The sequence below is a fragment of the Rhinoraja longicauda genome, chromosome 6, assembly GCF_053455715.1.
Source record: "Rhinoraja longicauda isolate Sanriku21f chromosome 6, sRhiLon1.1, whole genome shotgun sequence".
Classification (NCBI taxonomy): Eukaryota; Metazoa; Chordata; class Chondrichthyes; order Rajiformes; family Arhynchobatidae; genus Rhinoraja; species Rhinoraja longicauda.
In genome coordinates this window covers 11,772,373-11,799,513 of record NC_135958.1, presented here as the reverse complement: position 1 = coordinate 11,799,513, position 27,141 = coordinate 11,772,373, and the positions used below count along the sequence as shown (strand labels likewise).

At 44.5% G+C, this 27,141-nt stretch overlaps 1 protein-coding gene across 2 annotated transcripts in view; it reads right to left on the bottom strand.

Moving 5' to 3' along the window:
- The window catches only part of LOC144594228 (uncharacterized), a 142,640-nt gene that overhangs the window by 47,253 nt on the left and 68,246 nt on the right, over positions 1-27,141 (bottom strand). For both annotated transcript variants that reach the window (XM_078400455.1, XM_078400456.1), the window contains exon 4: positions 748-863. In XM_078400455.1, the coding sequence (XP_078256581.1) occupies positions 860-863 (4 nt within the window). In that variant the 3' untranslated portion in view covers positions 748-859. The remainder of the gene's footprint in view (positions 1-747; positions 864-27,141) is intronic.

The following is a 27,141-nucleotide window of genomic DNA, read 5'->3' as shown; positions in this document are numbered from 1 at the left end:
TAGGCAGATGCATGCGGCACAGAAGACTCACCACAAAACTCCTGTGAGAATGGGGTTAGGACAGAGAGATCGAGCAGCCATTATTGAATGATAGAGTAGACTTGATGGGCCGAATGGCCTAATTCTGCTCCTAACACTTATGAACATCCGACCAACAACTAGAGAGCAATCCTGAACTTTGGAGACCCTCGGACTATCATTGATCTGAAATCTCTGGTCTTTATCTTGCAGTAAACGTTACTCACGTTATTCCCTTATCATGTATCTGTACAGTGTGGCAGCTCAATTGTAATCATGTCTTGTCTTTCCCCTGACTGGTTAGCACGCAAGAAAAAGCTTTCCACTGTACCTCGGTGCAGGTGACAAGGGACTAAAGTCAAACAGGGTAGTGCACACATTCACCGCTGCGAATATTCGGGGGCAAATCAAACAGTTGTTACATAGCCAGCACCCTGCGCGGCAGGAATTATTTGGTATGACTTCTAAATGATATTCACTTCAACCTAGTCATAACAAGAAAACAGAAGATTGAAGAAACCTTTCAGCTGAATGAAAACAATCTAAACAGCCTTGAATTTATAAGGAAATGATGCAATTCCCCTCTTCAGCCCTACAACAATACAAATCGGCTTTGACATACAGAGGGACGCTGTGAGCACTACATTTCACTGCGTTGCTGATGAGAAATTGCAAGACATTTGTCGCTTTATCTTTGATGATAGCTCTCAGCCAACAATGGCGATGTACCTGGATCGGGCAGCAGGTCTCTCTAGATGCACTGTGCACTTTATGGGCTTTTACCGGCGTTATGTATTAAGGCCCCGCAGCAGCTCCTGAAACTCATCACGCAGTGTATACTTTACCTAAATGGGAAAAAAAACACAAAACATTAAAGGGGTTTCATCAAGTTGATGTCAACACCATTAGCACTGTGTTGCTGTGACATTGTGCACCAGTCTTCATACAGGGTCATTCCTCACAAACTAGAAAAACATACTTAGAGATGAAAAAAAAATCTCCTTAAAATAATTTATTGATGGGTGTGCAGCTATATTTAGCTGGGAGTACTGTCATATTTTGTAACTGCAGACACTTGACATCTCACTTTAACTGGGTCTCCAAAGGTTGATATTTACAAGCCCTGACTGTGGTCAACTAGCTGCAATTGAAGGTTTCCAGCCCAGGCACTGTTGTCTCCACAGCTGACATCTGCTTTGCATGTTCCTACTTCCACATCGCCAGCATTGCTAGTGCGACCAAGGCTAAAGGCGAAATGGCAATAGAATCCCATTCTACCATTGCCAAGAAGCCCTTCCTCCATCCAAATATGGCACATTAACCCATAAGAGAGACACAAAAGGGGAGGGGGAGGAGCAATTAGAAGATGTGAGGCATTGCAAAGAGCAAGATGAAACCAAGATGCTTTTGGTACTAAGATTACCAGGAAGCTCCACTCAGCATACACTCCTCAGCTAGGCAGCTGGGTTAAACAATCAGTACTAATTGCCTTATGTCAGGCCTGTAGTTGAGGTAAACAAACACAATTCACATGGAAACAAACCTTACCTCTTTGATTAAATACTGTTGCGTTTTTGAATTTGTAACAAATACATGCTGTGCCCTTAAGAAAATGACTAGGCTGTCATGTGTCTGAGACATTTAGAAATAAATCCAGCCACAGATAAGGAAAGTGCATGATAAATTAAGCACAGCATATAAATTCTTAAGAGCCTCCATTTTAATGCTGGTCATCATTCAACAAATTTTTCTAAGAAAATGCCAAATAGGCAGGAACAAGTAATTAGGAGAGAAAAGTGAAACTGTCAGGTTTAATGGTTTGCTGTACCAATGTGGCTGATCATTCACACAGAGCAGGTCTGAAGACAGGTAACTGGGGCACTTTGTACCACCATTCACTACCTGCAAAGCTAAGGGTGAATTTGTGTGCCTCTCCTCCTCACAGAAGCACCCGGCTTTATACATATATATATATAGATATAGATATTTATACAGTATATATATCTCTATTTTTTGGAGCTGTTCACGAGAACGTCAAAGGCTTTGTAGCTTTGTGTGCCACCACTCCTCATAGTGCCAAGGTCTCAATAAATCTGAAATCACAGGGGATATTGTTAGTGTTCAGCAAGTATTATTAAAATGAAGGGAAATTTATGGATGACACTTTGTAACAATTAATCAGGAACTGTTGATTAATAAAGTTAGTTCGTTATTCTCCTGAAACCTAAGCGGCCACAAGAATTGTCAGACGGATCATTTTATTCATTATTTTTGATTAATGCACCCCGATTCTCCGACTCTGAAAAACTTCTCTGTTATGCAAAATCATAAATACTGAATGAGCCTGTATACAGTTAACCTTGGCCACAGCTAGGAATTTTCAAGGGAGAAATGTGCATATTCAGCAAATAAACCGCTGCAGGGATTAAAAAAAACAAATTGGGGGTTTTGATGAACATCACCTCACCAGACCTGTCCGTCTTTTACGGATTCCTATGATTAATTAGTTTGTTTAGATACTCAATTAGTCCAGTGGAGCAGAGAAGCCCAGTGGACACAGATTCTGGTGAGGACAAGGGGAATAAATGCCTCACTGTTCCTCTGACACTTAAAACATTTTGCAGTCTTCCCTTCTCCATTGAGCGCTCATGTTGTCCCGCCCGTCTGCTGTCCCACCAACCTCGGTGCACAAGGGCAGGACACATTGCTGCCCATTCATTGTTCTTTATCTCTCGACATCATTGTCCATATCTCTCGTTTCCTTTTTCCCGAACTAGTCTGAAGAAGGGTCTCGACCTGAAACATCGGCCATTCCTTCTCTCCAGAGATGCCGCCTGTCCCGCTGAGTTACTCCAGCTTTTTGTGTCTATCTTCGGTTTAAACCAGCATCTGCAGTTCCTTCCTACACTCTATGATGGACGCAGTCGTCAACCGGCGATGCCCACTGTTGTGTGTCCCCTACACCTCCTGCTCAGAAGTTGCTCTTGCATCCTTCTAAGGTGCTTGCATGGAAAAGACTTGATAAGGTGGAAACTCTAAAGCACCATGAACATTTCCTCAGTAGTTAAAAATATAGGTGGCCTGGGGGAATTAGTAATTTCTGTTAAGGTGCAACCTTTCCTCAGGTTTCATTGTTCTTGGTAATTTGAACTCTGCTTTTCAATGCTCATTATGAGCTCACGACCTCTGTGTTACTCGCATTAAGTAGCCTTTAGGAAGGGAGCCGTGTTTTAGAGGGTTAATCACCACAAAGTCCCCATAAAATGGGAGATGTCAGAGGAGCTTGAGAGATAAGGATGAGGCCTGACTATCTCTGACATTCTGGTCTTCTACAGAGCGAGCATCCAAACCATGCCTGCTAGACATGACACACATTGCTAGACACGACACACACCGCACACAACACACATCACGCACAACACACACAACACACATCACGCACACAACACACACAACACACACCGCACACACAACACACACCGCACACACACACACACAACACATACTGCACACACAACACACACACAACACACACTGCACACAACACACATCACACACAACACACATCACGCACAACACACACCGCACACAACACACACACCGCACACAACACACATCACACACAACACACACACAACACATACTGCACACACAACACACACACAACACACACTGCACACAACACACATCACACACAACACACATCACGCACAACACACACTGCACACAACACACACAACACACACTGTGCACAACACACATCGTGCACAACACACATCGTGCACAACACACATCGCGCACAGCTCCAAATGCAGCTTCGCAAGTATCCGGAATGCTACTTCAGTATGGAAATTACCGACAAAAGAAATTAAGAGCAGGGACCCGGTGATTAGACTAATGCATTGATCAAGTCAATTCTTCTCCATTTCACTGCCACCACACCACAATAAAAGCATCATTAAAGAAACGCTGCTGTCTCTCTCACTAATGGTCCACAATTTGAACATGCCCAAGTGATTGACAGACTGTGCCATGTCTGCCTATGTTGTCTAAAAAAGCCGCAGTAGATCGGCAGAAGCTTAAAGCTAAGCATTAATTATAGATACACGCCTGTTTCTTTGATGCTGTGAGAGGAGTAAGCTCACCCAGTCCCTGCACACACTGAACTGTAGTTTTATGCAGCTTTTTCACTTTGTCACATCCTATTTAGGAAAACAACAGTGAAAGCATAACTATTTGCATTTTACAAACAGCTGTGCTTAGAACAATGAGACAGCTCTGAGAGATTAGTGCCTCTCCACTCTGAGAGCGGACTGTGAACACACACAAATGTCAAGGCTGAGTGCAAAATCTAATGTTTTCAGACCAGCGCCTCAGTTTGTTGAGTAAAGTACTCCTGGTATCCCTGCCTTCAGAGATGTGACATCCAGCTCCCTCCTGGGCCGTCTCTCTGCAAGTTGACAATTCCGCACAAATCATTCTGAGAGTGTAACTTAGACCGTCCGAATTCCCTTTGGACTCTGGCCCTTGTAGCCATGCCGTCTCTCAGTTAGACGCGCAACATGCTGGAGTAACTCAGCGGGGACGGGCAGCATCTCCTGAGAGAAGGAAACGGGTGACGTCTCGGGTCGAGACCCTTCTTCAGACTGAGAGTCAGGGGAGAGGAAGTCACAGAGATAAGGAAGTGTGAGGCGTGAAAATGGGACAAAGGGGGATGCAGGTCATGGAAGGTGTAGAATAGCCCATTGTTAGCTGGGTGGTAACAACAAAGCAAACAGAGATCAAATGTAATCCCAGTTAACTCAACCTCATCTTTAAATAAGCCGAGGCAAAGGGGACTTGTTTGACTCACCACCTTGTGAGTGACGTGAATTATTGATGTGTTCATCAAAAGGACTCTTAAATGACATAAGTCAAGGAAAGAGCTGTTTATGCTTATGCACAGAATGCCTGCATGTACATGTTTACATTAGAGATCAATGCCAGCTCAATGCTTCTATTAATGGAATCATTTGATTATCGTTATTGGCATTCATATACCTAAACGTGAAGATGCTCAATACAATCTCCACAGACGATTACAGAATAGATATAAACAATTTTAAATTGAAGGATGTTTCAAAATGTTGGGGAACAAGACTGAAATTGGGGGTAGGGTACTGACATGGATAGAAAATTGGTTGACAGACAGAAAGCAAAGAGTGGGGATAAATGGGTCCCTTTCGGAATGGCAGGCAGTGACCAGTGGGGTACCGCAAGGTTCGGTGCTGGGACCCCAGCTATTTACGATATACATTAATGACTTAGACGAAGGGATTAAAAGTACCATTAGCAAATTTGCAGATGATACTAAGTTGGGGGGTAGTGTGAATTGTGAGGAAGATGCAATAAGGCTGCAGGGTGACTTGGACAGGTTGTGTGAGTGGGCGGATACATGGCAGATGCAGTTTAATGTAGATAAGTGTGAGGTTATTCACTTTGGAAGTAAGAATAGAAAGGCAGATTATTATCTGAATGGTGTCAAGTTAGGAGGAGGGGGAGTTCAACGAGATCTGGGTGTCCTAGTGCATCAGTCAATGAAAGGAAGCATGCAGGTTCAGCAGGCAGTGAAGAAAGCCAATGGAATGTTGGCCTTCGTAACAAGAGGAGTTGAGTATAGGAGCAAAGAGGTCCTTCTACAGTTGTACCGGGCACTGGTGAGACCGCACCTGGAGTACTGTGTGCAGTTTTGGTCTCCAAATTTGAGGAAGGATATTCTTGCTATGGAGGGCGTGCAGCGTAGGTTCACTAGGTTAATTCCCGGAATGGCGGGACTGTCGTATGTTGAAAGGCTGGAGCGATTGGGCTTGTATACACTGGAATTTAGAAGGATGAGGGGGGATCTTATTGAAACATATAAGATAATTAGGGGATTGGACACATTAGAGGCAGATAACATGTTCCCAATGTTGGGGGAGTCCAGAACAAGGGGCCACAGTTTGAGAATAAGGGGTAGGCCATTTAGAACGGAGATGAGGAAGAACTTTTTCAGTCAGAGGGTGGTGAAGGTGTGGAATTCTCTGCCTCAGAAGGCAGTGGAGGCCAGTTCGTTGGATGCTTTCAAGAGAGAGCTGGATAGACCTCTTAAGGATAGCGGAGTGAGGGGGTATGGGGAGAAGGCAGGAACGGGGTACTGATTGAGAGTGATCAGCCATGATCGCATTGAATGGCGGTGCTGGCTCGAAGGGCTGAATGGCCTACTCCTGCACCTATTGTCTATTGTCTATTGTCTATTGTCTATTGTCTATTGTATTGAAATCTGAATGTGTCGGAAGGAACTGCAGATGCTGGTTTATGCCGAAGATAGACACAAAATGTGGGACGGGCAGCATCGCTGGGGAACATGGATAGGTGACGTTTCACAGAGTGCTGGAGTAACTCAGCGGGTCAGGCAGCATCTCTGGGGAACAGGGATAGGTGACGTTTCACAGTGCTGGAGTAACTCAGCGGGTCAGGCAGCATCTCTGGGGAACATAGATAGGTGACGTTTCACAGAGTGCTGGAGTAACTCAGTGGGACGGGCAGTATTTCTGGAGAACATGGATAGGTGACGTTTCACAGAGTGCTGGAGTAACTCAGCGGGTCAGGCAGCATCTCTGGGGAACATGGATAGGTGACGTTTCAGGTTGAGAAATCTCCATCTCACTCCCCTCAGGATGGCCAATCGAGGGAGCTTTCCAATTGGGAACTGGTCCAGGGTGGGTGAACATTACTCGACGCTGAACAAAGTGGGGGTGACTAAGCAGGTGGATCTCTCCGACTCTGAACCATTCATACTTGCTGCAGCTATACAGGGATGTAAATGCGAGGACACAACCAATAAATAGACAGTAAACAATGATACTACCACTGATCAGTTGTACCGGCTAACCAGACCCTGGCAGTGCATTGTGATATGCACGGTGCAATCTATACAAAGTCCACTGTAGTTTGTTTTGCTGAGCCAGGGCTGTGATTAATTTAGTTCAGTTCAGATTAGTTTATTGTCACGTGTACCGAGGTACAGTGAAAAGCTTTTGTTGCGTGCTAACCAGTCAGCGGAAAGACAATACAAGATTACAATCGAGCCATTGACAGATACATGATAAGGGAATATTGCCTTAATGTGGCCATCAGTATAATGGAGGACCAGTCACACCCCGGTCACTCCCTCTTCTCCCCCTCTCCCATCGGGCAAGAGGTACAGAAGTGTGAAAACGCACACCTCCAGATTCAGGGACAGTTTCTTCCCGGCTGTTATCAGGCAAATGAATCATCCTACCACAACCAGAGAGCAGAGCTGAACTACTATCTACCTCATTGGTGACCCTCAGACTATCCTTAGTGTAAGAAAATAACTGCAGATGCTGGTACAAATCGAAGGTATTTATTCACAAAATGCTGGAGTAACTCAGCAGGCCAGGCAGCATCTCAGGAGAGAAGGAATGGGCGACGTTTCGGGTCGAGACCCTTCTTCTGAAACGTCGCCCATTCCTTCTCTCCTGAGATGCTGCCTGGCCTGCTGAGTTACTCCAGCATTTTGTGAATAAATACCTCAGACTATCCTTGATCGGCCTTTGCTGGCTTTATCTGCACTAAATGTTATTCCCTTATCATGTATCTTTACACTGTGAACGGCTCGATTGAAAATCATGTATTGTCCTTCTGTTGGCTGGTTAGCACGCCACGAAAGCTTTTTTTCATGACCTGCGTGGGCTTTCTCCGAGATCTTCGGTTTCCTCCCACACTCCAAAGACGTACAGGGTTGTAGGTTAATTGGCTTGGGTTTGTATATTTGGTTTAAGTGTAAATTGTCCCCTGTGTGTGTGTAGGCTTGTGTTAATGTGCGGGGATCGCTGGTGGGTGTGGACTCGGTGGGCTGAATGGCCTGCTTCCACACTGCATCTCTAAACTAAACTAAACTAAATTAAACTAGAATCTGTTGTGTTCAGATTCACTTTGATCGATGTCCTGGCCCCGTGATGAGCCTCAACACTACGACTCCCCTTGGAAGAAAAGCTCTTCATGAGGATTCCAAAACGCAAAGTATTTCTCAAGATGTTTGAAAATTATTAACACCACCAACAGACTTACTGCTCCCAATATTGGGGGACAAGATAGCAAAGCAACCATGGGGGACCTGACGTGGGGGGCCGCCGAGAAAGAAGAGGGACCCAGTGGGGGTGGGGGGGGGATGAAGAGGGGATGAGGGGATGAGTACTACATGGATAGAAAATTGGTTGACAGACAGAAAGCAAAGAGTGGGGATAAATGTGTCCCTTTCAGAATGGCAGGCAGTGACTAGTGGGGTACCGCAAGGCTCGGTGCTGGGACCGCAGCTATTTACAATATACACTAATGACTTGGATGAAGGGATCAAAAGTACCATTAGCAAATTTGCAGATGATACAAAGCTGGGTGGTAGTGTGAACTGTGAGGAAGATGCTATGAGGTTGCAGGGTGACTTGGACAGGTTGTATGAGTGGGCGGATGTATGGCAGATGCAGTTTAATGTGAATAAGTGTGAGGTTATCCACTTTGGTGATAAGAATAGGAAGGCAGATTATTATCTGAATGGTGTCAAGTTAGGAAAAGGGGACATACAACGAGATCTGGGTGTCCTAGTGCATCAGTCACCGAAAGGAAACATGCAGGTACAGCAGGCAGTGAAGAAAGCCAATGGAATGTTGGCCTTCATAACAAGAGGAGTTGAGTACAGGAGCAAAGAGGTCCTTCTGCAGTTGTACAGGGCCCTAGTGAGACCACACCTGGAGTACTGTGTGCAGTTTTGGTCTCCAAATTTGAGGAAGGATATTCTTGCTATTGAGGGCGTGCAGCGTTGGTTTACTAGGTTAATTCCCGGAATGGCGGGACTGTCGTATGTTGAAAGACTGGAGCGACTAAGCTTGTATACACTGGAATTTAGAAGGATGAGAGGGGATCTTAACGAAACATATAAGATTATTAAGTGGTTGGACACGTTAGAGGCAGGAAACATGTTCCCAATGTTGGGGGAGTCCAGAACCAGGGGCCACAGTTTAAGAATAAGGGGTAGGCCATTTAGAACGGAGATGAGGAAAAACTTTTTCAGTCAGGGAGTTGTGAATCTGTGGAATTCTCTGCCTCAGAAGGCAGTGGAGGCCAATTCTCTGGATGCTTTCAAGAGAGAGCTAGATGGAGCTCTTAAGGATAACGGAGTCAGGGAGTATGGGGAGAAGGCAGGAACGGGGTACTGATTGAGAATGATCAGCCATGATCACATTGAATGGCGGTGCTGGCTTGAAGGGCCGAATGGCCTACTCCTGCACCTATTGTCTATTGTCTATTGAGAACTTTATGTAACTTTGTCGGCACCTCTGCGACGACTCTTTAGTCTGCTTTGTGTGCGAAAACAAAGGATTTCACTGCACCTAGCGAGGTCCAAGTGACAATAAACTATCACCATCATGGTTATCATTCAGCTTGGGACTTGTGTTTCTAGGCTACGACTATTGAGCTCTGACCTGGTGCAGTTGAGGAACCCCCGTGTAAATAGCGTGCAACCTTTCCCAGGCCATGCAACGTGGGATTAAAGCAATCACAAATATATCCGGGCTCCAAAACGCTTACAGTGTGAGCGTGAACACTGAAAGTTGAAGGGAAAGAAAAAGTGGAAAGACATCCTGGCAAATCGAGTTTGTGTGCTTAAATGCACTTAGAAAAATTACACCACCCATCTGTGTCATTCTAAAAACAGGTCTTTGAAGAAAGTTGGTGCAAGAAAGTGGATCAAAAACAAAAGTAATTGGTCCATTCCATAACATTAGCAGGATAAGTGAACTGACATCACTCTTGATTCATTCCAGGCCTGGATTGATGCTTCCCTAAATTGAACTATAATCTGATCAGAATTCTCTACCAATGGTGCATCATGGAAATACTAAGAGGTTAACTGAATATTGCAGTCAATAGCGAGGCCTGGCAGGGCTGGTGTTTTAACCAAACACCGTGTGAGTCCAGGCTGGTTTGCTGCACAGTCAAGGAAGGCATATGTTCTACCATACCTGGCTAATCAATTCTTTGTATCTCGTATCTTGTGAAGGGGAGAGGGAGGAGGGGAGAGTGATGCAAGGTAGAAACATAGAAACGTAGGAACGTAGAAACATTGAAAATAGGTGCAGGAGTAGGCCATTCGGCCCTTCGAGCCAGCACGGCTATTCAATGTGATCATGGCTGATCATCCAGAATCAGTACCCCGTTCCTGCTTTCTCCCCACATCCCCTGATTCCGTTAGCCCCAAGAGCTAAATCTAACTCTCTCTTGAATACATCAAGTACATAGTACATAGTTCAGTACCTAGAACGAGGTGAGTGGGGGGTGGAATCTGATGCGAGATGCAAACGGCAGCAACTTTTAATTAACATCATCAATGGCAGAATTCTGATGCTGTGAAAATGTTATCAAGAGACTCACATCTTTGGAACCAAAAAATGTTTCAGGAGGGGGTCTAGGTTTGCTCACATCTGAATATTTAAAAATGCTTACTGTTCAGTTCTGCGCCCATTGAATGGATGTATGTTCTTGCTCACACACCAGTGTTTCATATTATATTTCCTGTGTTTAGATATGTTAATGATATCTTTACTCTTCATCTATATTTCCCTCCAGAGTACAGCACATTTTGTATATTAAAAGGCATACATTTTTAAACAGTTGGAGACATCTTTCTCTTCCCTAGATTCCATTTTCTGTGCAAAATCATCCACTAAGATAATTATCAAACATCATTTTTATCACCGTGTTGATTATAGATAATATTTGTTATATTAAAAATAAAAATACAATAGCATTTGCACAAAATAATTTCTAAATTCAGGTACTTAAATCTACTGCATTAAATCTATGATCAAATCCCAACAATTGTGTCATTCTGCTTCGTTAATTCATACAAGTTTTATATCACTGTAAATCTTAAAAGATTTCTTGCCGAGTACTTAATTTTGCCTGGGCTTATTCTTCCATTATCCCACGTTAGATTCACCTGTGTTCCGTACACCTGAGTAGTCTCTGTATTGGGCAAGTTGACTCAAGATGTTGAGACAGCAGCTAATGAAGTGGGACTTGCACTTGCTAACAATCTGCTCAATGGCTTAAAAAAGTGGCTTATTTCCATCAAAAAATACTAAAACAAACTACTCTTGTGAAATATATATATATATATATATATATATATATATATATATATATATATATATATATATATATATATATATATATATATATATATATATATATGTGTGTGTATATGTAAAGAAATCAGGATCACTCTTATTAAACTGCCTTTCAAAAACAGCACTCAATAAAAATCTTAAATTACATCCTATTGTACACTCTTTATAAGCTGTGTACGTACACTCTCCTAACTCATTCTGCCAAGGATATAAAATTAATTTATAATCCGGGCCTTAGAAATGTGAAATTACATCACGTTTGGAGAACAGATAGCATCTTACAGCATTATAAAGGCTCCAGATTCAGTTACCTTCCCTTTCAACCAGATTGCCGTTAATTCGGAATTTTATGCTAATTATCAATTAAAAATAGCACGATATGAAAGATTTACATTTTTTTATTAAAACCTGTCCGAAGATAAAACTGCCAGCAGCACACTGTGTATTGTGAAAGGGATCATCTACTTAATCTTCTTGTGCACAAGCAGAAATGACCAAGGCTTGTGAAACAGTCCTGCAAAATAAATACCAGAGGCAAGGAAATGGAGAAAAAGCCTGTAAAATTGCCAGCATATGTTAGTCCTGCTCTCTCTCTCTCTCTCTCTCTCTCTCTCTCTCTCTCTCTCTCTCTCTCTCTCTCTCTCTCTCTCTCTCTCTCTCTCTCTCTCTCTCTCTCTCTCTCTCTCTCTCTCTCTCTCTCTCTCTCTCTCTCTCTCTCTCTCTCTCTCTCTCTCCTCTCTCTCTCTCCTCTTAACTTCCAACTCTGCCTCTCTCTCTCTAAATTCATTGCCTTTTTGCGTAATATTCACCATGGAAAACGCCTAAAACTGGTGATAATGAGTTGCAGGCATCTCTTGCGTGAATGTCATGAGAAATAAAGAATGGGAACTGATGTAAAATGGGTTGCTGAGTTGATATCACTTATGCTGAAGAGTTGCACAAATCAAGATATTCCTCATTGTGCCTCTGTACTTCTGGTACCCAGCCCTCTCGCGCAGAGTTTAGAAACATAGAAAATAGACAATAGGTGCAGGTGTAGGCCATTTGGCCCTTCGAGCCAGCACCACCATTCAATGTGATCATGGCTGATCATTCTCAATCAGTACCCCATTCCTGCCTTCTCTACCCCCTGACTCCGCTATCCTTAAGAGCTCTATCTAGCTCTCTCTTGATGGCAGGAGAATGGGGCTGAGTTAGATCTGCCATGATTGAATGGTGGAGTAGACTTGATGGGCCGAATGGACAATAGGTGCAGTTGCAGGCCATTTGGCCCTTTGAGCCAGCACTGCCATTTAATATGATCATGGCTGATCATCCAAAATCAGTACCCCGTTCCTGCTTTCTCCCCATATTCCTTGAATTTGTTAGCCCTAAGAGCTGAATCTAACACATAAGAGCAAAATCTAACTTCTAAGGGCTAAATCTAACTAGCTTAGTTTAGTTAAGAGATACAGCGTGGAAACAGGCCCTTCGCACTCCCGAGTCCGCACCGCCCAGCGATCCCCGCACACTAACACTATCCTACACACACTAGGGACAATTTACAATTTTTATCAAAGCCAATTGACCTACAAACCTGAACGTCTTTGGAGTGTGGGAGGAAATCGGAGATCCCGGAGAAAACCCACGCAGGTCACGGGGAGAACATGCAAACTCCGTACAGACAGAACCCGAGGTCAGGATGGATCCCGGGTCTCTGGCGCTGTGAGGCAGCAACTCTACCGCTGCACCACCGTGCCGCCCTTTGTGCCAGAGCTTTGTGTTGCATTGTGTTTGTTTCTATCGGCTCCATTAGTCTCTTTGTCAGAATCGCGCTAACACTCCTCTCCAGTCCACGAGGAGCAGCTGACCATATCTTATACACCTCTTCATCTTCCCCACTAGTAAGTCCTTTATGCCAACTGCAAGAATAAGATGCTCATCATTTAAAAAAAACAATATCTCAAGACTAAACAATTGTAACAGAATAGTGTTCGATGGTTTTTGAATGATGTAACATTAATAAGACTTGTCACTTGGACTTAGAAACATAGAAATATAGGTGCAGGAGCAGGCCATTTGGCCCTTCGAGCCAGCACCGCCATTCAATACGATCATGGCTGATCATCCAAAATCAGTTATGTGAGGTGTCTTGGACATAGGTAGGGAGGGATTGGACCAGGGGGCGTAGAATGGAGTCGAGGTAGGTGGAAATTAATTCGGTGGGACATGAGCAGGCAGAAACAATGGGTCTGCCAGAACAGTTCTGTTTGTGGATTTTGGGGAGAAGATAAAATCGGGCCGTGCGGGGCTGGGGAATGATAAGTTTGGAGGCTTTAGAGGGCAGAGAGCTGGAAGTGATGAGATCAGTAATGGTGTTTGAGATTAAGGCCTGGTGCTCTTCGGTGGGGTCATGGTCCAAGGATAAGTGGGAGGGGGTGTCTGAGAGTTGTTGCCTGGCCTCGGTCCAGAAGAGGTCAGCGCGCCAGATTGGATTTTAGATTTCGAGAAACAGCACACAAACAGGCCGTTCGGCCCACCGGGTCCGCGCCGCCCAGCGATCCCCGCACATTAACAGTATCCTACACCTACTAGGGACAATTTTTACATTTGCCCAGCCAATTAACCCACAAACCTGTACGTCTTTGGAGTGTGGAAGGAAACCGAAGATCTCGGGGAAAACCCACGCAGGTCAAGGGGAGAACGTACAAACTCAGTACAGTACAGCACCCGTAGTCAGGATCGAACCTGAGTCTCCGGCGCTGCATTCGCTGTAAGGCAGCAACTCTACCGCTGCGCCACCGTGCCGCTCTACCACGGCACCTCCCTTGTCAGCGGGTTTGATAACCAAGTCAGGGTTGCTGCAGAGTGAGTGGAGGGCTGTACGTTCAGGAGGGGAGAGGTTAGCCCCACCCACTCCCCTGACATCAGACTGACTCCAGCTTTTTGTGACTACCTTCGATTTAAACCAGCATCAGCAGTTTTTTTTCCTACTGTCCTAATGAAGGTGATGTGGCTCAGATTCTGTTATCAAGTAAACAGTGAGGCTGGGGGTAGTGGTATTGCTCTAGGTCATAAGGTCATAATGTCATAAATGATAGGAGTAGAACTAAGCACCTGACACCCATACTAATCAAGAATCTATCTATCTCTGCCTTAAAAATATCCAATGACTTGGCCTCCACAGCCTTCTGTGGCAAAGATTCCCACAGATTCACCACCCTCTGACCAAAGATATCTCCTTCCTAAAGGATATCTCCTTTATCCTGAGGCTATGACGTCTCGTCCTAGACTCTCCCACTAGTGGAAGCATCCTCTCCACATCCACTCTATCCAAGCCTTTCACTATTCTGTATGTTTCAATGGGGCCCCCCCTCATTCTTCTAAACTCCGGCGAGTACAGGCCCAGTGCCGATAAACACTCATAGGTTAACCCACTCATTCCTGGGATGGTTCTTGTAAACCTCCTCTGGACCCTCTCCAGAGCCAGCACATCCTTCCCTCAGATATGGTGCCTAAAATTGCTCGCAATATTCTAAATGCGGCCTGACCAGCGCCTTATAGAGCCTCAGCATTACATTCCTTTTTTTTGTAAACAAGTCCTCTTGAAATAAATGGTAGCATTGAGTTTGCTTTCTTTACTACCAATTTGACTTGCAGATTAACTTTTTGTGAATCCTGCACCAGCACTCCCAAGTCCCTTGCTCTCGTTTACTTAGAACCACCTTCAGGTGAAGAACCTAAAGATCAATGTCCTAAATGCCCTCAGGGCAGCACAGTGACCTCACAGCGCCAGAGACCCAGGTCTGATCCTGACCTTGGGTGTCTGTCTGTGTGGAGTTTGCATGTTCTTCCTGTGACCGCGTGGGTTTCTTCCCTCATCCCAAAGACGTGCGGGTTTGTAAGTTAATTGACCCTCCGTAAATTGCCCCCTAGTGTTTTGGGAGTGGATGAGAAAGTGGAGATACTGTTGAACGAGTGTGGACGGGTGATCGGTGGTCTGCGTGAACTCGGTGGGCCGAATGACCCCTTTCCATGCTATATCTTTCAATTCAATTCAAATGGAAATGTAGTTGCCTCGAACAAAGGACCAACATGCATTGTACAAGTGATGGCTCCCACTGATTGTCGCCGGAAGCGTGTGCCCTTTTCAGGACGGACAATGACAGTGATGTAACATTTAAAACATGGATGATGGACACAAAAGAAGAAGACGAAGAAGAAGACCCACTACCGTTTAGTACACATATCCTCGGAGAAATTTTCCATCTCAGCAGTTCTATTTTCCTCCATCTTGAGTCTCCTGCAGATTCAGAATCCATCATTTCATTTGAAGTAATGGTGAGATTTTGGGGTTGACGTTTCCACAACTACAAGGACCGGGATGCGATGAAGAACGACGCACATTGGACAGCAACTCTATCTGCAGCGACCAGCTCGTGGGTGCTAAACTTTACTGTTGCTGTCATGTTCCCTCCTGCCCTCAAGCCTGCCAATTCTTTCAGGATGTTGAGGAAACATTGCCGTGGTAGAGAATTAAAGGACGTTCTTTAGGAAGGAGATGAGCGTTTGTCGGCACTGGGCCTGTACTCGCTGGAGTTTAGAAGAATGAGGGGGGACCTCATTGAAACATACAGAATAGTGAAAGGCTTGGGTAGAGTGGATGTGGAGAGGATGTTTCCACTAGTAGGAGATCACATTATGACCTTATGCGAATATAAGTCTGGAGCACTTGGAAATGCAACAACTTCTGCTGCTAATGTACTGGCACCATTCCAGATGGATTTCATGAAGTTTTTTTGGGAAGTTTAACTGATTTAAGATTTCATCTCATAAGATCATAAGATCATAAGATCACAAGGATAGGTGTAGAATTAGGCCATTCGGCCCATCAAGTCTACTCCGCATTCAATCATGGCTGATCTATCTCTCCCTCCCAACCCCATTCTCCTGCCTTCTCCCCTTAACCTCTGACACCCGTACTAATCAAGAATCTATCTACCTCTGCTTTAAAAATATCCACTGACTTGGCCTCCACAGCCGTCTGTGGCAAAGAATTCCACAGATTCACCACTCTCTGACTAAAGAAATTCCTCCTCATTTCCTTCCTAAAAGAACGTCCTTTAATTCTGAGGCTGTGACCTCTAGTCCTAGACTCTCCCGCTAGTGGAAACATCCTCTCCACATCCACCCTATCCAAGTCTCATGCGGTAGAGAATCAAGATGGGCATGGAATGTGTGTGAAATAAATCTCCTTGCCTATGTGTTGATAGTGGGTTCTGGCAATCCCTGAACTATTCAGTGTGCGTTTACGTGAGCCATTAGTGCAGAAAGAAGAGCCCAATCCTCACGGGATTTAAGTACATCCTGGAGTTTGGATTAATCTACAAGGCTGCCTCGTTTGCTGATGAGTGTTACCTACATTGTACCTGATACATCTCTCTGAAGAAATCAAACTCTGAGCATGCTACACAAGCCATATGTTCTACTGAAGCCATCTCCTGCAGTAGGTATGGCCAAATGAATCGTTTCTTTCTGATGCTTTCAGAATCCATCTTTTGATTAATGAAAAGAATATCAGGTAATTCCTGTCTCTCCCAATAGCGGCTCCAAGGTATTACATAAATGCTTAGAAAGCTCATGAAATATGGTTATTTATTCACAGGAATGGGTACTCCTTCTAATATTTGGGTTTTGTAAAGATTAAACCAGAGGATTATCATTTTGAAGAAGTTACATGCTATGTGGAGGGGAAATGGGCAAAGTTTTACTGTAATTTGGGTCTCCATTACTACCTGATTACAATATCTTAGCATTAAAGTGATGGAAATGTAAACAAACTATGATATTTTTCATGGAGTTATGCCACCTTTATAACTGGATCTTTGTTTTTAATTGCCAGAGTTATTGCCCTTCCACCTTCTAATGAAACACTGGTAAAACCTGCCTCCTATTGTGATTGGAGTGTTCTGTATCATTTGTCGGAATGGACTCGGTGGATTTGGGAGATGTGTGAAATACTCCTCAGAGATACACAGCTCATCAAGTTTCTGTTCATCTGGATTGAGTACGTTAAAGGCTGCCATCATTTCTCAAGCATCCTGCATGTAATTTGTTAATTTAGCTGTCTGCTAATTTTTTTTTATAAAGGGCGCATTGGTAGAATTGCTGCCTTACAGCGCTAGAGATTCAAGTTTGATCCTGACTGCGGGTGCTGTCTGTACGGAGTTTGTATGTTCTCCCCATGACCACGTGGGTTTTCTCCAGGTGCTCCGGTTTTATGTTATATCCCAAAGACGTGCAGGTTTGCAGGTTAATCTGCCTCTGCAAATTGTCATTAATGTGAAGGATCCTGTCACTGCATTCCAAATGTGCTGCTCTAACATCTTTAACAATCGTCTCAGGCATCTTCCCCACTACCGTCGTAAGGCTAACTGGTCTATAATTCCCCGTTTTCTCCCTCCCTCTTTTCTTAAAAAGTGGGGTTACATTGGCTACCCTCCAGTCCACAGGAACTGATCCAGAGTTGAGAGAATGTTGAAAAATGATCACTAATGCATCCATGATTTCTAGAGCCACCTCCTTGAGTACTCTGGGATTTAGATTTTAGATTTTTAGATTTAGAGATACAGCGCGGAAACAGGCCCTTCGGCCCACCGGGTCCGCGCCGACCAGTGATCCCCGCACATTAACACTATCCTACACCCACTAGGGACAATTTCTTTTTAACATTTTACCCAATCAATTAACCTACAAACCTGTATGTCTCTGGAGTGTGGGAGGAAACCGAAGATCTCGGAGAAAACCCACGCAGGTCACGGGGAGAACGTACAAACTCCGCACAGACGGCACCCGTAGTCAGGATCGAACCTGAATCTCAGGCGCTGCATTCGCTGTAAGGCAGCAACTCTACCGCTGCGCCACCGTGTCGCCCATCAGACCATCAGACCCTGGCAATTTATCTGCCTTCAGTCCCAACAGTTTACCTGACACCATTTTCTGACTAATGTGGGTTCCCTTCAGTTCCTCCCTCCCACTAGATCCTCGGTCCCCTAGTATTTCTCGGAGATTGTTTGTGTCTTCCTTGGTGAAGACAGAACCAAAGCACTTGTTTAACTGTTCTGTCATTTCTTTGTTTCCCATTATAAATTCACCTGTCTCTGATTGTAAGGGACCTACATTTGTCTTCACTAATCTTTTCCTTTCTACATATCTAAAGACGTTTTTAGAGTCCATTTTTATATTCCCCGCAAGCTTTCTTTCATGCTCTTTCTCCCCCTCTTAATTAACCCTTTTGTCCTCCTCTGTTGAGTTCTAAATTTCTCCCAGTCCTCCGGTTTGCTGCTTCCTCTGACCAATTTATGTGCCTTTTCCTTGGATTTAACACTATCCTTGATTTCCCTCGTTAGCCACGGTTGAGCCGCCTTCCCTGTTTTATCTTTTCGCCATTTTTGGAATTCATCCATGCGGTCATTAAATCTTTGCCATTGCATCTCCACCGTCAACCCTTTGGGTATAATTTGCCAGTCTATCCTAGCCAATTCCCGTCTCAAACCTTCAAAGTCTCCTTTCTTTAAGTTCAGGGCCCTCGTCTGTGAATTATCTTTCCATCCTAACTTCAATGGTCAGGTTGAAATTAAAGTCAAGAGTTATTCTTTTCTCTGGATCCTGGTTACTGCCTTTGGAATTTAAGCAGAGTTCTGGGACTGCGGTTGGACTACATTTTCTTGGTTTTAGGGATTCTACATTAAGAATGAACCCAGAAGCATTGGTTAAAAGCTAAGCAATAACTGGGACCATTTCCCACAGGAAGAGCCTTTGTGAAATTACACATGATTTAAAGATCAGGGTGAGGTGATTCACAATTGTTTTGGCATGAATTTAGAAGTGCAATGTTTAAAATATTTTAGGTGTGGAATGCAAGGCGTAGAGCTAACCCTATCCTTTCACACACTTGGAGAGCTATTGGTAACGTGACAAGGGAAACAAACTGTAGCTGATCACCAATCTACAGCAACCGTTTTAAAGGGACAGTGACTCTTCAGTCTAACGATGGATCACAGCGACGTCAGTTGTTGCAATGTTAAACACAGCTTGTAGAAACAAGAAACTGCACACACTGGTTTCCAACGAAAGGCACAGAGTGCTGGAGTAACTCAACGGGTCAGGCAACATCTCTGGGGAACATGGATAGGTGATGTTTCACAGAGTGCTGGAGTAACTCAGCGGGTCAGGCAGCATCTGTGGAGAACATGGATAGGTGATGTTTCACAGAGTGCTGGAGTAACTCAGCGGGTCAGGCAGCATCTCTGGAGAACATGGATAGGTGATGTTTCACAGAGTGCTGGAGTAACTCAGCGGGTCAGGCAGCATCTCTGGAGAACATGGATAGGTGATGTTTCTAGACCCTTCTTCAGACTAATAGTGGGGAGGAGCGGGGGGGGGGGGGGGGAGGGGGGAAAGAAAGTCAATGGAGAGGACGGGGCAGACAAAGCCTGGCAGGTAATTGGAAAAGGGTCTCGACCTGAAACGTCACCTATTCCTTTTCTTCAGAGCTGTTGCCTGACCGGCTGAGTTACTCCAGCTGTTTGTGTCTGTCTTAGGTAATAGGCAGATGCAGGTGAAGGGGTGGATGGTTGATAGGCAGATGGTTGGACAAAGGCCAGAGATTAAAGACAGAAGGTGTGAGACAAAAGGACTGAAGAGTTGTGAATGTGAGGCTAGAGGATGGAATGTAGGTGGGAGTGGGGGGAGGGGAGAATTGGGGTGAGAGAGGTGGTGGTGCTGAGGGAGGGGGAAGGGTAGATCGGGTGGGGGGAGAGAAGAAAGAGGGAATTTGTAGTCATCTAAATCTGGAGAATTCAGTGTGCTGTTCCTCCAGTTTGTGTGTGGCCTCACTGGTAACGGTGTCAGGGGTTATGGGGCGAAGGCAAGGGAATGTGGTAATGGAGGAGGCCCAGGACAGAAAGGTCAGTGCGGGAAGGGGAAAGGGAGCTACAATGTTTAGCAACCGGGAGATCCAGCAGGCCTTGGCAGACCGAGCGCAAGTGTTCAGCGAAACAGTCGCCGAGTCTACGATCGAGTTAACATTACGATAACGGCTGCATATTCTGCCAAAAACTGCTGAGACTTTCATGGTGCTGCTGCTGTTTCCAGAGTGGCGAGGACTGATTATTTTAAACGCATCAAACATTGAAGAGAAAACTGGAAAATTAATGCTAGGATGAAGATTTTGAGCTGGGAATTTAACACGTTGCGATTCTAAGAGACCTTTACACATACGTTACTCTGGGGTTGACTTTCATATTTCTACACCCTATAATGATGGCTATTATTTTTATGTCACTAATGTTCTCTCAAAACCTTGGACAGCTTAGGGTAGAATTTATTGCAAGATGAAAAGCTTTCAAAAAGTTATATTGTATTAAACAGTAGGACACCACACTTTAAAATAATCATCACTGAATGCAAATCAACCAGTAAAACAAATTTAAAATGTTATAACTAAGATCCATCAAGTTAAAACTTGTTAATAATTGATCATTCAGGCTTTCTTCCATATTTATCTTGGTCATGGCACTCAGGGCTTAGAAGGTAGAACACAGGACTACCCGTGACCAGACGGTACGGGCTTTACCTTGCGCTAAACGTTATTCCCTTATCATGTATCTGCACACTGTGGACAGCTTGATTGTAATTGTGTATTGCCTTTCCGCTGACTGGATAGCACGCTACAAAAGCTCTTCACTGTACCTCGGTACACGTGACAATAAACGAAACTAAACTAAACTAAACCTAGGGGAATTGATCATTCACTGTAACCCAGTTGTAGCATGAGGAGGTTGAGGATGAATGGTGTTATAAAGTGCCAGGTCCTACAGCTTGGTGCATGCACAGTTCTCGTTTGGAGCCTTACAGATTGGGGAATTGTATACTTATAATAAATTTCCAGACGTCAGGTGGCGCAGCGGTAGAGTTGCTGCCTCACAGCGCCAGAGACCTGGGTTCAATGCTGACTATGGGCTGCTGTCTGTGTAGAATTTGTACGTTCTCCCCGTGAACCGCGTGGGTTTTCTCCGGGTGCTCCAGCTTCCTCCCACACTCCAAAGACGTGCGGGTTTTGTAGGTTAATTGGCTTCTTTAAATTGTCCCTAGTGTGTAGGGTAGAACCAGTGTTTGGGAATTGCTGGTCGGCGAGGACTCGGTGGGCCAAAGGGCCTGTTTCCGCACTGTATTTCTGAAGCTAAAGCTAGAATGATGACCCCCATATCGCCTCAGATTTACGGCCATTGATTTAAACAACAGAAATTCAAGGAGCCTTCACTCCTGTGTGGGTTTCTCCCAGTCTCCTCTCACATCCCCAAAGACCTGCTGGCCAGTAGGCTCAGTGGCCTATGTAAATTGTCCCTTGTGTGTAGGTGAGTGCTAGAAGCTTGGAGGGTGGGGAGCTGATGAGAATGGAGGGGAAATGAAAAGATGGGATTAGTGTGGGATTAGTGTAAAGGATGGTTGATGGTCAGCACCGACTCGGTGGGCCGAAGGGTCTATTTCCGTGTTGTACATCTCGATGACTCTATTCCCAGTCACGAATAAGCCATCGGAATGATACCAAGCAGTCTTCATGGGATCAGAATGATTCTACAAATCCAAACTTCAGTGATCCGTTGAAACCAACAATCTCGCTACCTGCAATATTTACAAAATGCCATTGGAATATTTAATTGAAATTGACAAAGTTAACGTCTATGAAACTCTCCAGAAAGTTGAAACAGACTTTTAACAGGTCAAAATCGGTGCAGTATAAAGGATACAATTTAGAAAAAGTCTCTCGGTGAAATAAAAGGAATGCTTGAAAAGGCTGTAAATATTTCAATGTAATGGGAGCCACGCTGGTGTCTAATCTCCCAAGAAAACAAAATCTTATACATATTTTAACCAGCCCATTATTTTGGCACCGACGGTGAATCATAATTCCACCGCACACACAAAATGTTTAAAGGGAATTTGCTGCAGAATGCATGTCTGTATACTTTACATAAAATCAGATATGCCTTTTACATGGAACGTTTTATGGAGAGAGAGAGAGACAGAGGGAGGGAGAGCTGGGTCAGTCTCGGGAGTTAAGCTGCAATTGATAGATTGCAAACACGCTGGGTTGAAGGTTTGGTTGAAATATTGAACACAGTATTCTTGGATTTAATGAATCGCTGGAGAAACTTTATGAGGACTTTAGGTGCTGACATACTTAACTATTTGATTGCTAAGTTATCATCAGTGTTTCTCTCTCTCTCTTTTATTCATAAAACAGCCACTATGTAATGCTACTATATTTAAAGGTGCAGGAATTTATAAATAACACATAGCACAAGCTCTTTCCAAGACAAACTTATGTCAGTTTAACAGCAGAACCTTGACCCCAATTAAATTACCGTTGAAGAAAATAAAAACAAAATAAGCTGCAAAGTGTTTTGGTTCTTGCATTAGTTATTCTGCGCATTTCCACTGGTGCTGAGAATCAAAGATGTTGGTGCTTGTCTCCACAGTGTTAAAGAGAGTTGAATTTATTCAAAGGGACGGCTTCCACTATGTAGAATGTGGAGAGAAATCAAAGCAGCTTTTTAGATGCACATTTATGGATTCACTACAAATATAAACATGAACAGCAACATTTTTCTTCCAGAGTCAATTCAAAAGGCAGGCAAAGATCTTGGAAATTGGCCTGTGCAGTGTCCTGATGTGTAGCAGGTATGGAAAAAAAGTGTGTAAACCTACAAATAATTTCACTAGCATGCTCTATTTCAGTTCCACCCACCCTATCATTGATTTATCTTGCTGCCATGTAATTTTTCTCCTTCAAAAATCATAACAAAAGAATGCTTCAGTGTTAAGTGTATGAAGGAACTGCAGGCGCTGGTTTAAACCGAAGATAGACACAAAAAGCTGGAGTAACTCAGCGGGACAGGCTGCACCTCTGGAGAGGAGGAGTGGGTGACGTTTCGGGTCGAGACCCTTCTTCAGACTGGATTAAGGTGTTGAGGTTTTTTGTCAATGCCAAAATGTGTAGTTTCCCTATGAAAATGTTAATTCTAATCCCAGTTTTACTTGCTTCACCAATGATCAGCTTTAAATAGACAATAGACAATAGGTGCAGGAGGAGGCCATTCAGCCCTTCGAGCCACCACCACCATTCAATGTGATCATGGCTGATCATTGTCAATCAGTACCCTGTTCCTGCCTTCTCCCCATACCCCCTGACTTCGCTATCCTTAAGAGCTCTATCCAGCTCTCTCTTGAATGCATTCAGAGAATTGGCCTCCACTGCCTTCTGAGGCAGAGGATTCCACAGATTCACAACTCTCTGACTGAAAAAGTTTTTCCTCATCTCCGTTCTAAATGGCCTACCCCTTATTCTTAAACTGTGGCTAAAGAACGTGACCTCTCTCCCCCTCTCTCCTTCCTCAGGAACATGCTTGAAGATTCACGGGTGGACTTTAGCTTCCTCAACAATCTTCTCAGCAAAGGCTGAGGTGCACATGAAGAGAGCATTTGAAAAACATAACGGCACAAGGGTGTGCCAAAGTCCACTCCAAATACCCAAACATTTGTATTCATACCCATGCTTGGTTCCACCAAGATGCAGGACAGAACGCCACAGGACATCCTTCTTCCCCGTGGCTATCAAACTTTACAAATCCTCCCTCTTCTGTCGTGGGGTAGACTGACACCCCTCCCCCCCCCTCCCCAATCTTTACACACCCCCAATCCTTTCCACTCATCACTTTAATTTAATGTATCATGTATCTTGTGTTTTTATGACTGTTGGCAGATCAATTTCCCTCCTGGGATAAATAAAGTTCTATCGTATCGTATTGTATCGTATCGTATCAAGAGAGAGTTAGATAGAGCTCTTAATGATAGTTAGGGGGCATGGAGAGAGGGCAGGAACGGGGTACTGATTGTGGATGATCAGCCATGATCACGTTGAATGGCAGTGCTGGCTCGAAGGGCCAAATGGCCTCCTCCTGCACCTGTTGTCTATTGTCTGTTGCATTGTATCGTATGCTCCAGTTTCCTCTAAGAATCCACCTCAGCTCCTCTGATTGATAAACCTATTAGACATCCCTCCTGATGTGGCTTTGCAACAAATGTCATTCATAAATGTTCCTGCCATCTGCTCTACAACTTTTACAACGTGAAAGACTGCCATATGAAGTGCACCTTCTTTCAAAGGGGTTTACCTTAGAATGTAGATACATCCATTATTGTAGAGAAATTCAAAAGTTTAATTTGCACAAAAAAAACAAATGTTCATTTCAGAATAGCGTCGATTTGGGTCCAATTTTAATGGCCCTCTGGGCCAGGCATTTGGTAGATCATTATGCTACATATTCACTAAGGTTTAGTTTAGTTTAGCGAGGGAAACAGGCCCTTCAGCCCACCGAGTCTCTGCTGACCATCACTGTCCACACTGGTTTAGTTTAGCGATACAGCAGGGAAGCAGGCCCTTCAGCCCACCGAGTCTCTGCTGACCATCACAATTCACACTGGTTTAGTTTAGCGATACAGCAGGGAAACAGGCCCTTCAGCCCACCGAGTCCCTGCTGACCATCGACCACCCGTTCACACTGGTTCTATATTACCCCACTTTCTCACCCACTCCCTACACCCCGTGAAGATTGCACGTAACTGGGTTGATGGACATCAGTGGCCTTGCTGCACAGTTCATAACAAGCAGTGACTTCACCAGGTGCCCACAACCTGCTGGCTCTTGGTCGCAGTTACCAGGAGTTTATTGCCACGTGTACCGAGGTACGGTGAAAAGGCCAACTAGTCACACCACTGGAGGTGGCTGCGTGTGTTTTGTGACTGTTACCTTGGTTCATGCAGAAAACAGAAACCGCACACAAAAACATTCATGGCATTTGATGAGCTGGAAATGTAGCCGAGAGCCTTGGTGAGAGAATGATACAAATGCAAGTAGTTTTATAGTAAAATAGTAAAATCGTTTTACTTTTGGTTTAAAGGTTGTGAGTGTCACCAAATACACACCTGTTGCCTCTAGTCTGGCACATGAGAGGCAAGAACGCTGACCCAACTAACTACTGGGCGGAACGTCTTTAAGATCAGCAGAATAAATATATTACATGGGACAAAAGCTCGGATTTTTGTATCACAGGGGTGGAATATCCCTCCAATAAGCATGACCAGTATTAAATGAGTGATCGTTAAATGGACTTTGGCATGTGTCTGCTTCGATGGACATTGCCTCTAAATAATAGTGTGCATTTCTGCAGGCTTCTGGTGTTCTCAGAGCCAGCATTCTCGTTGTAACAGTACACAGGGGCAGACAAACCTTAAGTACGCTTAACCGTGTATAGATTAATACGGGGATGCATGTGTATATTGGTCCACAAAGCAAGACACAGTGGCTACTCCTTTTATGGGAATCCAACATTTAATCCAGTAAGCTTGAGCAGATCAATATTCTGGTGAAATGAGACAGCGTGCAAGTTATTGTGATGCTACTGGTTGGCTCATTTTGGAAAGTAGACGTTTGTACTGGAGACAGGCGTGGAGTGTTGATCCTGTCAATCAGGGCCACAGTGGGGCTCTGTCAGTCTGTGGGGGACAGAGACTTATTGATGGAAACAAATTAGTAGATGTCCAGTGGTTAGGAGAAGTCTGCACAGGCCCATCCATTCCACTTGTAATTCTACATGCAAGTGACCCCAGTCTAAGTCATTTTAGAAAAGTGGCTTTCGAATAACTCGAACTCGAACACACACACACACACACACACACACACACACACACACACACACACACACACACACACACACACACACACACACACACACACACACACACACACACACACACACACACAGTTCTGTTGTGCCACAGACAGACACAAAAAGCTGAGGTAACTCAGCAGGACAGGCAGCAACTCTGGAGAGAAGGAATGGATGACTTTTCAGGTCGAGACTCTTCTTCGGACTGAAGAAACGTCACCCATACCTTCTCTCCAGGGATGCTGCCTGTCCCGCTGCGTTACTCCAGCTTTTTGTGTCTATCTTCGGTTTAAACCAGCATCTGCAGTTCCTTCTTACGCACTCTGTTGTGGCCATCTCAGGCAGCAGGAGAATGACTACAGGAATTAGAGGAGGAGAAGCCATCGTCATGGCTACTGCGGGCTGGCGCGTTGCCGTTGAAACAGAGAGGAAGGCAGGTTTGTGGCGTTGAGAAGCGAGGCAGCGTGTCTCTAAACCACCACTCGGCCTCTGGGTGAATGGGTGTCAACCCAATGTGAAAACACGCACCTCCTGATTCAGGGACAGTTTCTCCCCAGCTGTTATCAGGCATCTACCACAACCAGAGAGCAGTGCTGAACTCCTATCTACCTCATTGGTGACCCTTGGACTATCCTTGATCGGACTTTGCCGGCTTTACCTTCCACTAAACGTTATTCCCTTAACGTATCTCTACACGGTAAATGTCTCAATTGTAATCTTGTATTGGCTTTCTGCTGACTGGTGAGCACGCAACAAAAGCTTTTCACTGTACCTCGGTACCCGTGACAATAAACTAAACTGAACCCTTTAGGCTTGAGAGAAGCGGCATGGAAACAGGGCCCACCGAGGCCAGGCCTCATTACATTAAACTCATTACACGTTTAAGACAGCGACTGACGTCGTTTGGATTGGCAAAGTGTCCATTGAGATTTCCTTGTGTTTTTCTACAATCCACACAAGCTGCAGGTAACCAGCCTGAGTTTACAACAAGCTCATCTGTGTCCGTGAACACGCTCTCTCTCCACCCTGCAAGGCCGCCCTGCCATTAAATCACATTGCATCAAACGCTACACTTGTAGACAAGATTGTGGTTAAAAGTGTACAATTAAACCTGGAAAACGAAA